General features: G+C 46.6%; 1 protein-coding gene and 1 long non-coding RNA gene across 3 annotated transcripts in view; one reads left to right on the forward strand and one right to left on the reverse strand.

The window, feature by feature from the left end:
* Nucleotides 1–4,814, reverse strand: part of tekt3 (tektin 3) — a 44,474-nt gene extending 39,660 nt beyond the window's left edge. The window contains exons 1-3 of one of the 2 annotated variants that reach the window (XM_072483166.1): nucleotides 4,730–4,814; nucleotides 3,355–3,409; nucleotides 1,032–1,621 (exon numbers count right to left, since the gene is read on the reverse strand). In XM_072483166.1, coding sequence (XP_072339267.1) covers nucleotides 1,032–1,589 — 558 coding nt within the window. In that variant the 5' untranslated portion in view covers nucleotides 1,590–1,621; nucleotides 3,355–3,409; nucleotides 4,730–4,814. Of the gene's footprint in view, nucleotides 1–1,031; nucleotides 1,622–3,203; nucleotides 3,410–4,729 lie in introns of both variants that reach the window. The other variant, XM_072483164.1, reaches the window with a different exon arrangement.
* Nucleotides 4,815–5,170: 356 nt separating this feature from the next.
* Nucleotides 5,171–6,866, forward strand: LOC140394841 (uncharacterized). Its single transcript, XR_011936033.1, has 2 exons — nucleotides 5,171–5,364; nucleotides 5,468–6,866. It is a non-coding gene; the product is annotated as an uncharacterized lncRNA (long non-coding RNA).
* The last annotated feature ends 4,043 nt before the right edge of the window (nucleotides 6,867–10,909 follow it).

The following is a 10,909-nucleotide window of genomic DNA, read 5'->3' on the forward strand; positions in this document are numbered from 1 at the left end:
CACCAGTCCTGTAAATTGCAAAGTACTGACCAGGAGGGAGAAAGGAACTCCTGTAATCACTATTAGTGTGATATTATAAATGCATTCAAAACAGTGTTGGCAACATCTTAACATGTAACTTTCAGGCTTCTGGGTTCTAACTCTTGGACATTTTTCTCTTATTCAGCATGTCTACAGGTCAGCCATCAATCACTATGACCCAGACATTCCTTTGCCTGTCCAATGTCTAGGTTATATTTCACGTACCCAGGATTGAACAATTTACTGATGATATTTCATCAGTTTGCATAATCTGCTTTGCCCTTTGAAAACAGGAAATAAAGCTCTCATTGGTCGAGTGCGTCAGCTAGAAATACCAAGTAGATTTATTGAATAGTCAATGGATAACTGAAGAGATTTAAACATCCCTTCTCAATATAGAAAATTACTGTCACATTAGGAGCAGTTTTGTGCCTGTGTTCGCCGTCAGCATGAAAGGTGACACGGGTGCAAAATATCCCGAATATCTATCTTTCTGGGATGATTGTATGAAGCAAACCGGACTACTTCCTATGGCAGAATAGGTTTTTAACCCCATATATAGTGTCAGAAAGAACAAAGCTAATATTGTGATCTACCATTGACAAAATGTTTCACTTTTCTCACATTAGTGACTAAAGCAATTCTTTGCCCCAAGTTTAGCAGCTGTGTCAGAAAATGAGAAACCTGAGCAAGAGAATGGATATGAATTCCATTAAATGCATCATGTGACCTCATTGCATTTGAAAGTCGCTTTCTCTAATCTCTCAGCTACAGTGGAATACAATATATGTTTTTTCAGAAGCTGAACAGGCAAAAAACAGAGGAAATTATTGGTAAATATGCTATTTCTTAAGTAATTTTACTGAATTCCCTTTAAAACATCAAGTTCACCTGCTTGTTCCTTATTCAAAAGAATTATTTCTAAATAGGAATTGACATCATCTGTAAATAATTAAAGCAACTGCATCATTCGAACATTAAAAGTAATTCAGTATTAAGATGCCTTTTACCTGAAGAGGACCTTCAGTTTCTGTCAAGGCGCGCTCCAACCGTTTCTTGACTTCTAGCAGAGAATTAGTCTCCCCAATTATCTGCTCAGTCTCATGGGCTAATTCAGACTTCCAAAACAAAATATCATTGACACGTTCGCCTAAATTCTTGCTGGTTTCAAACTGTATTTTCTTGGTAATGTTTTCCTTGTTCTGGATCAGACGAACAGTGTCAACCCTCAGCCTCTCTGCACTGTGCCTGGAAGACTCTGACTCTTTGTAGTTGGTCTGGTTAGATTCATACCAATCCTGAGGACTGTATCTGGTAAACAACATTGTTCTATTTGATGGGATCTGAGCACTTCTGGCTTCCGTATGTCCAGGGGCATTAGTAGTAAAAGAAGCCATGGTAGGAACAACACATGCCACTTTGTAATAGGTGCTGGGTCTCCAAGGCATCATTAAGCTCTGTCTAAGCACATTGAGAGGATAGTGGCCTTTGTAACTTGCTGCCATTGTTGATATGGCTGGCAGAAAGTTAGCACTAGCTGCCCTGGGACGGTAATAAGTTGCAGTCATTGTTGAGCCTAAATGTGCAATGATGTATTTTCCTATAAAATACACAAATTATTACTTTTAAACGCAATCTTATTCTTTTCATTTTTACTATTTTACACTTTGTGCAGATATTACGGCAAATTAATTGATCCTGCATCCCAGCAATGAACGATTTTAAGAGGGAGCACAAGTCATTGATAGTTACAACGTTGCAGTTTTGAGTCTCCCTTTCAAAGCAGCTTCTCATTGGGGCCACTGAACTTACTCGTCTTCCTTTTGTAAATTTTTTAAGGATTCAGCAATAACAAATTGAATTTATATCCATATGATATAGGAGCATAATTAGGCCATTTGGCCCATTGAGTCTGATATGTTTCTCATCCCCATTCTCCAGCCTTCTCCCTGTAACCCCTGATCCCTTATTAATCAAGAACCTATCTGTCTCTGTCTTAAAGACACTCAGTGACTTGGCATCCACAGTCTTCTGTGGCAATGAGTTCCACAGATTCTCCACCCTCTGGCAGAAGACATTTAATCTTATCTCAGTTTTAAAGGTTTGTCCCTTCAGTCTGAGTCTGTGCCCTCAGATTCTAGTCTCTCCTACCAGTGGAAACATCTTCTCCACGTCCACTCTATCTAGGCCCATCATCCTTCTAAACTCCATTGAGTACAGACCCAGAATCCTCAACTGCTCCTCATATTATAAGCCCATCATTCCCGGGATCATTCCTGTGAACTTCCTCTGGACCCCCTCCAAAGCCAGCACATCCTTCCTTAGATACTAGGCCCAAAACTGCTCACAATATTCCAAGTGGGATATGACCAGAGCCTTATACAGCCTCGTGATTTTTTACATTAGAAAGGTGTCTCAGAGGAGTGCAGAAATGAGAGAATTACAAGAGTATTGTGTGAGAGGGAAAACAATACATAGAATGTATTAAGAAGTGGGACTGAGAGAAGAAATAGACTTTAGTGGACTTTTGGAAGTGGAGAAGGCAGATGCCTGGTGACTGAAGAGTAGTAACCAAATGTGGAACAAGGAGGTCTGAAACAAAAAGCAAATCAGTGTCACTGGAGCCAAAAATGAACTCGGGGCAGAAACTCACTGCTGAGTTTGAATGGTGCAAGTTCACAAAGAAGCTGAATGATGAATATAAAGGCTTTGAACATGATCCAAAGGGTGGTCAATTCAGCCTTGGGCGGGTGCAGATATATGTCAGGCTTTGCATGGATAAGAATACAAGTGTCTGCATGCAGAATGAGTTGCACTTTATGGGGCATGGTTGACAGGAAACCATGGTGAAGATTATTGGAGAAATCCGTCCTTGAAGCAATAATGGCAACAATTTGGGTCTTAGGGGCTCTGTGGAAATAAGTAATGTTGCAAAGTTTAGAAGAAGGTGATCTCGAAAACACATTACGTACATTAGATAAGGGAAAAAATCAACGGGATGTTCAGATTTAACTAGACTTAACTTGAAGTGCTTGTGAGGGGATTATGGATTTAAGGGCGGAGTCATGTAGCAGCTGACAGGAGACTAAAACAGAATGCCTTTCAATATTTCTGACAACAAACAAATTTTGAATGAACTACTCGTGCATTTTGATCAGGTAGTTTTAAGAATTGAGAAACACCTTTGGAATCAGAATGGGTTGCAGAGCCAAATGTTCAATGGCACAACCTGTAGAACCAGAGAGCTTTCCAGGACGAAAGGCCCCTCAGCCCACCATGTCTGTGTCAACTCTTAGCTAGAGCAATCCAAAACTAATCCTTGCTCTCTCCCACCTTAAACAGCAAATGAGAGCTGGTTTTATGAATTTGTGAATCCAGCATGTATCATCTGTTGAAAGAAAAGGAGAAATTATAACCGTGCTCCACTTGGTTGTCAATTCAAGAAAATTAACACGAGTTACATGACCCTGCTAAAATAGGGTACTGAAATGAGTCCATAGTCCCCATTCTTAGAAATAGATAACTATTTCCTGTGCACAATATAGGTGATTTTACCTGTTAATGGGTGAGGCATTATCTGCAGCAAATAATACTTAATTTTCTGAATTGCTGATTATATTACCCATTAAACACATTTTAAGAATATGAATATCATTGTCAATCTCACTACTTTTACAAATGTAGCTGTTACTCTTCCTATGCGTTTAATCCTTAGATGTCATCATTTGTAGATAATATCTGTATAACAAATGTATAACAAAGTCTGAGTGAATTTTAGTTTAAATTCCATGAGCAATTACAGCAAAAGTAGCATTGTTGGAACTACCACCTTAACCCCATTGATTTAAAATAATAACCGGTGCAGTCTTTCTGTGTGCTGCACATTTCCTTTTTCTTTCACGATTCTCCCTGAATGCTTAAAAGATCGGGCAATACTTCGAAACAGTTTCAATACACGTTTTCCGTGTACAAAGGAATTTACCGACAAAACATCAAAGAAATATTGTTCAAATGTTATTCAAATGCAAACTTTGATAATAATCTGGACACGGTGATATGTTAATGTGTAACTCATGCATCCAACGACACACGTGTCAACTGTTAAAAAATTCTAATATGGGGCAGAACGGTGGCGCAGTGGTTAGTGCTGCTGCCTCACGGCGCCGAGGTCAAAGGTTCGATCCCGGCTCTGGGACACTGTCCGTGTGGAGTTTGCACATTCTCCCGGTGTTTGCGTGGGTTTCGCCCCCACAACCCGAAGATGTGCAGGCTCGGTGTATTGGCCATGCTAAATTGCCCCTTAATTGGAAAAAATGAATTGGGTAATCTAAATTTTTTTTTTTTAATTCTCACATCACCCTGCAGTTAATCATTCGTACATAAAAACACTTTTCCAAAACTTGCACACAGCAAGACGATAATAAATCGGTCCTATTAAAGCCTTCATTAATCCCTATTTCGCTTGAACCAATTACGAAGGTTTGCTACATAATCGATACTTCTCAGTTGCTAAAGTCAGATTATTTCGATGCATTTTGCAGTTATTTCTTTGTTGGACATTCAGGTATGTCCACCTAACAATAATGACTGACTTCAGTCGTAATACTTAATTCAAAAAAATTATCAAAAGACTAGGTCTAAATTGTCTTATAATACAAAGAACATTTTAAAAATTAAAATGCAAACAAAATATATATTTTTTACCGACCAGATAACTATTGGTGCTAATGGTCGCTGTCCTCACACAGTCCAACATGCAGCAGCAACGAGCGCTTGCACGCGAAGCATACCTGATAGCCCGGGGCGGGAAATCCGCCCGGTCTTTGATTGATTGACAGCGGGAAGGTTGAATCCCCAGGCCGGCCCCGTCCAAACCTGGGACTGAGGAGCAAATAGACGCAGGGGGGCGGGCCTCGGCCATCGAGCTCGGCTGTACTGTGTGTACAGTGAAAGCCGGCTATCTGTTGCCATGGACGCGGCGGGTTGGCAACAGCCACCCCGGGGGGGGGGGGGGGAGGGTGAAGAGGAAGGACAGTAGCAGCTAAATTACAGACTGAATAATGAAGGTGCTGCTACCAAGTAAACAAATGCCCACACGCGAAGATGATAGAGGGGGGAGGGGGGGGGGGGGGACTTCACGCCTTGCAGCATTGAGGTCCAATACGTGTAAATAAAGGAATGACTTTAGAGAGTTTTCTCCCTTATGCTCTATCAATATTAGAAACAAAAGGTGATACATTCAAAACACTTCTCACTTTCGATGAGCCGAATGGCCTGCTCCTGCTCCTATTTCCTTTGCTCTTATTGCTCTCACCCTGGCATCCAAGGCTGTGCAGACAATAGGCAAGTATTAGTTGCAATTACTGTGGCTTAAATGATCAATGGTTTACATGTTATTTTAGGTAATCATTCCTTTTAAAAGTATTCTTTCCATCCTCCTTTATAGCTCTTTTCAATTGCTGGGAGGCAAAAAAAACTGAAGTGCAAGAAGAACCAGGCAACGTGCCTCAATGACTACCGTCCGGTGGCCCTGACTTCAGTCGTAATGAAGTGCTTTGAGAGGTTGGTCATGAAGCGCATCACCTCCATACTCCCAGAATGCCTTGATCCACTGCAATTCGCATACCGCTGCAACCGGTCTACAGCAGACGCCATCTCCCTGGCCCTACACTCATCCATAGAGCATCTCGACAACAAGGACTGCTACATCAGACTCCTATTTATTGACTACAGCTCCGCCTTCAACACCATAATCCCAGCCAAGCTCATATCAAAGCTCCAAAACCTAGCACTTGGCTCCTCACTCTGCAACTGGATCCTCAACTTTTTAACCCGCAGACCACAATCAGTAAGATTAAACAACAACACCTCCTCCACAATAGGACTCAACACCGGGGCCCCGCAAGTATGCATACTTAGCCCCCTACTACACTCCCTGTACACACACGACTGCATGGCACAATTTGGTTCCAACTCCATCTGCAAGTTTGCTGACGATACAACCATAGTGGGCCGGATCTCGAATAACGACGAGTCAGAATACAGGAGGGAGATTGAGAACCTCGTGGAGTGGTGCAGCGACAACAATCTATCCCACAATGCCAGCAAAACTAAAGAGCTGGTCAATGACTTTAGAAAGCAAAGTCCCTGTCAGCATCAACGGGGCCGAGGTGGGGATGGTTAGCAGTTTCAAATTCCTAGGGCTACACATCTCTAAAAATCTGTCTTGGTCAATCCACGTTGACGCTACCACCAAGAAAGTGCCTATACTTCCTCAGGAAAGTAAGGAAATTTGGCATGTCCACATTAGCCAACTTTTACAGGTGCACCATAGAAAGCATCCTATCTGGCGGCATCACAGCCTGGTATGGCAACTGCTCGGCCCAAGACCGCAAGAAACTTCAGAGATTCGTGAACACAGCCCAGTCCATCACACAAACCTGCCTCCCATTGACTCCATCTTCACAACCCGCTGCCTGGGGAAAGCGGGCAGCATAATCAAAGACTCCTCCCACCCGGCTTACTCACTCTTCCAACTTCTCCCATCGGGCATGCGATACAAAAGTCTGAGAACATGCACGAACAGACTCAAAAACAGCTTCTTCACCACTGCTACCAGACTCCTATACGACCCTCTTATGGACTGACCTCATCAACATTACACTCCTGTATGCTTCACCCGATGCCGGTGTTATGTAGTTACATTGTGTACCTTGTGTTGCCCTATTATGTATTTTCTTTTATTTCCTTTTCTTTTCATGTACTTAATGATCTGTTGAGCTGCTCACAGAAACATACTTTTCACTGTACCTTGGTACACGTGACAATAAACAAATCCTATCCAATCCAATCCACCACTGATGAGGTGTTCTAATCATAGCGTGTCAAGTTTACATAGGTAGAATATGGATAAAGAAAAGTTCATGAAAACATGTGATAAAACGTGACAAAAGGAAGTAAAGTTTTGTAGACATGTAAGGTGCAAAGATGAAAGAAAGATTTTTCATATTGATATCATTTATGGAACAATGTTTTTGGCGGACAATATTTAATTACTTGTGTAAATTACCCGGGGTGGAATTCTCTGGGAGACTGAGGGCGCGATTCGTGGGGTCATTCCTGGTGTTACTGGCACTCTGTCTTGTTTCCGTCCCCCGGAGGGGAACGCCTCACACCCAGGCCGCCCTTAGCCACATTTCCCCCGGCCCCACAATGCCCCAACTCACCTGTTAGGCGTTCTTGCGCCTCCCGCACCACATCACATCGTGACAGGGCACTCCTGGGCCCGATCCCTGGTGTGGAAACAATGCCAGCTTGCACCTTGCCACTCAGAACCTCGCACCCTGTAAGGCCCCTGCCAGCCTGGCAATGCTTTCTGAGCACCCTGGCAGTGCCAACTGGCACCTGGGTGGCACTGCCAGGGTGTCTAGGTGGCACTTCCAGGGTGACAGACTGGCAATACCACGGTGCCCGGATGGCACCAGCAATGCCAGTGTGCTTCCCTGTCTGGAGGTCCCATCCAGGGGACCTCCAGGGGCCTCCAATCACCTGAGAGACACCCCCAGGTACCGTTCCGTTTGTGGGGAGCAGTACTGAACGGCGCCTGGCTGGGGTCTCCTCGGCAAGGCTGGTAGATTCCGGGTGGTCATTCGATCTGTCGAAGGCAGAGGTAAGTCAGCTTCTAAGCCGACTTGACTCTGTGAGACTGGACCTTGCCCATTGTGGGCAGGATCCAGATGGCTATGTCTCACAAGCTCTGGTTAAAACTTCCGAGAAGTAATGGCTGTCGGGAAGCCCTGGGGAGTCCTCTCCCGGAATCTACTGGCTGCGTCGCGCCCCATTCAGGGGCAACACGGCCGGTAGATCATGCCCTAAGGGTTGACACTGGGACTGAATTGTGGGTGTTCCATGTTCAAATTGGGGGCACCAGTTCCAGAACAATTTAGGACATACTAATTCGTCAGCACTCTGTCCACGTGAAACATGCAATTCGCATTAACGCCGGCGTCAGATTCGCTGGGGCCAGATTTGGCACTGAGAGCTTGACAAGCTGGAGCTGCTATAAGCGCTCCAATCCCCACACGCTCTCATTCCAGCCAAGAAGATGGCCCGCGAAGAGCTGCACCACCCCCCACCCACCCCCGGTTTACAGATGCAGAGCTGGAGAGAATCATGGATGTAGTGCAGGAGAGGTGCGACACCATCTTCCCCAGAGTGGGAAGGAGGCTACCGCCTGCCGACATCAACTGGACTTGGGTGGAGGTGGCAGAGACGGCAAGCGCCACGAGCTTCACCAGTCAGACTGGCAGCAGTGCTGCAAAAAGGTGAGCAACCTCCTTAGGTCAGCTCGGGTGACTCACCCCCTCTGTGCCACTGGCATCGCACCCGTCCCTCACTCCTCTCACACACCCCCGTCCCCACTCCCCAACTCCTAAAGATCAATCAAAATTCATCTGTCAGCTTCTCCCTTACATCCCACCCTGCACCAAACCCCAAAACCTGTATTATTCAGCCAGGTGTTTTGCAGACACAGGCCACAAGCGATAGACCTCTCTCTCCCGCCCCCCCCCCCCCCCAGCCCCCCATGTAACTCATGTCCAAGTGTCTCACAATATTAATTATCTGTCCCCCAGGAGAAGATAGCCCATAACCGCACTGTAACCAATCACTGTTTGTCGATGTATCATTTGTCAATATACTCTGTCGATTAATCTTTTTGTGTCTAGTAAGTACGTGCAGTGTATGTTCACTTGGCCGCAGAAAAAAATATTTTCACTGTACTTCAGTACATGTGACAATAAATCAAATCAATCAATCAATCAAACCTTGGGAGAGAAGGTCACAGTTATGGGTCAAGATGTCCAAGGCTTGGAGCACACTATGCAGTCTACAGATGAACCTCAGAACAGGGGAACCCAGTCACAGGCAGCTATGTACCGCAATAGGCAGCGCCAAGTGATGGTGGAGCTTCTGGAGCTCACTCCGTCCTCACCTCCATTCTATGGAGTAGCCCGTGGGTCATTGAGCACCCCAAGGGAGGAGGAAGGCTTGGCAGTGCCCACTGCAGGGGTGATGCTGGAATGTCCCAGTGCTTCTGAATCTCCCCACCCCCCCTCCCCCAACTGACACTGGCGCATCTGATGGACAGCGGGCAGAACAGAGTGGCACCTCATCACCTGTGAGACCCAAAAGTCAGCCGGGCCTATCAAGGTCCAGCCCCTCCAGAGGGCAGCCGCCAAAGACACCACAGGTCACAGGATGAGGAACGCAGCAGGCTGCCTCTGCGCCTAATGTACTGAATGGGGAAACACCGGAGGAGCAGTAGAGAAGTAAGTTTCAGAAGTTAGACACCAGATAAATTGGCAGGGGTGCAGCACATCGGTTAGAGTTCGGGTTCAGGGCACAATAATGGGCGGTGCTGGATGTAGAGGGTGTGCCGCATGATTGGTGTGTGAGGTTGGTGGTGTAGGTGTTGGAGGATGGTACGGGGCAGGGCACACAGGACAATCTGACGTTGCACCTGGGATCATCCTCAGAGGCAGCAGGGAACGGGGCCAGGAGTGTGAGGGTGCCTTGTAGGACAGATTATCCAGTGAGTGACCTATCAACCATTATGGAGTGACTCCATAACACCCCCCTCTCACCTTCCCCTCCCCTCCCCAATAATCACAACCTCAACACCCAGAGGCGGGAAGGTAGCACAGTGGTTAGCACTGTTGCTTCACTGCGGCAGAGTCCCAGGTTCGTTTCCCGCTTGGTCACTGTCTGTGTGGAGTCTGCACGTTCTCCCTGTGTCTGCGTGGGCTTCCTCCGGGTTCTCCGGTTTCTCCGGTTTCCTCCCACTTGTCCTAAAAGACGTGCTGTTAGGTAATTTGGACATTCTGAATTCTCCCTCTGTGTACCCGAACAGGTGCTGGAACGTGACCACTAAGGGCTTTTCAGAGTAACTTCATTGCAGTGTTAATGTAAGCCTACTTGTGACAATAAAAATTATTATATATGGGCCTGTGAGATGGATTGGCGAGCACACATGCAGGGTTGACCTGGGTGGACAGTGGAATGTTACCCTGAAGGAGGAATCAGATTCTTTCAAACGATGAGGAGCTCGAGAGCTCATCTCACAGTGAGTCATCATCACCTCTGTCCCATGGACAAGACCCACTAAGGCTGCCAACCCAGGGCCCATAACCTGTAGTGATGCTGATAGGACCCTTGGAGGGGAGTGGGAGAGCTGGGGTAGGGGCTGAAGTAAAGGGAGGAGGGACATGGGAAGATGTAATCGGCTATGGGGGAGTATGGAGAGGTGAGTCAGGGTGGCTGAGCTGCCAGTGGACCGGCTCCCTAGTCGGCGAACCCAGAGGAGATGAGGTTGTCCCATGTGCGGCGGTCCTGGTGCACATGTAGGGCGGCCTCTTGTGCCTGCTCGGGTCCCATGCCCTGGTCCTCTTGGTCACCATCCCCATCCTCCTTGTTGAATGAGGCCTGTCGTTCTGCCTCGTCCTCCTCCATCATTTCCCCCCTCTGCTGCGTGATGTTGTGTGGGACACACCAGGCCATCACTACGTGTGAGACCCTCCTGGGGCATTATTGGAAAGCCCCACCAGAGTGGTCCAGTCATCTGGACTGCATCTTGAGGACGCCGATGCACTGCTCAATGATGCTCCTGGTTGCTGCATGGGCGTTGTTATAGTGGTTCTCCGCATCAGTCTTGGGCCTCCGGACAGGCGTCATTAGCCAAGACCTCACTGGGCGGGCCCTGTGATATCCTGCCAGCAGGGTGGCGCCTGGTCATGCAATGGAGAGGGTCACCATGTGCCACCAACGGCCTCCGTGCTTAAAGGCTTGTGTGGGGGCAGGTCCCAAAGATGGGGTTGTGTGAGGATGTTGG

This window comes from Scyliorhinus torazame, chromosome 18 (genome assembly GCF_047496885.1).
Source record: "Scyliorhinus torazame isolate Kashiwa2021f chromosome 18, sScyTor2.1, whole genome shotgun sequence".
Taxonomy (NCBI): Eukaryota; Metazoa; Chordata; class Chondrichthyes; order Carcharhiniformes; family Scyliorhinidae; genus Scyliorhinus; species Scyliorhinus torazame.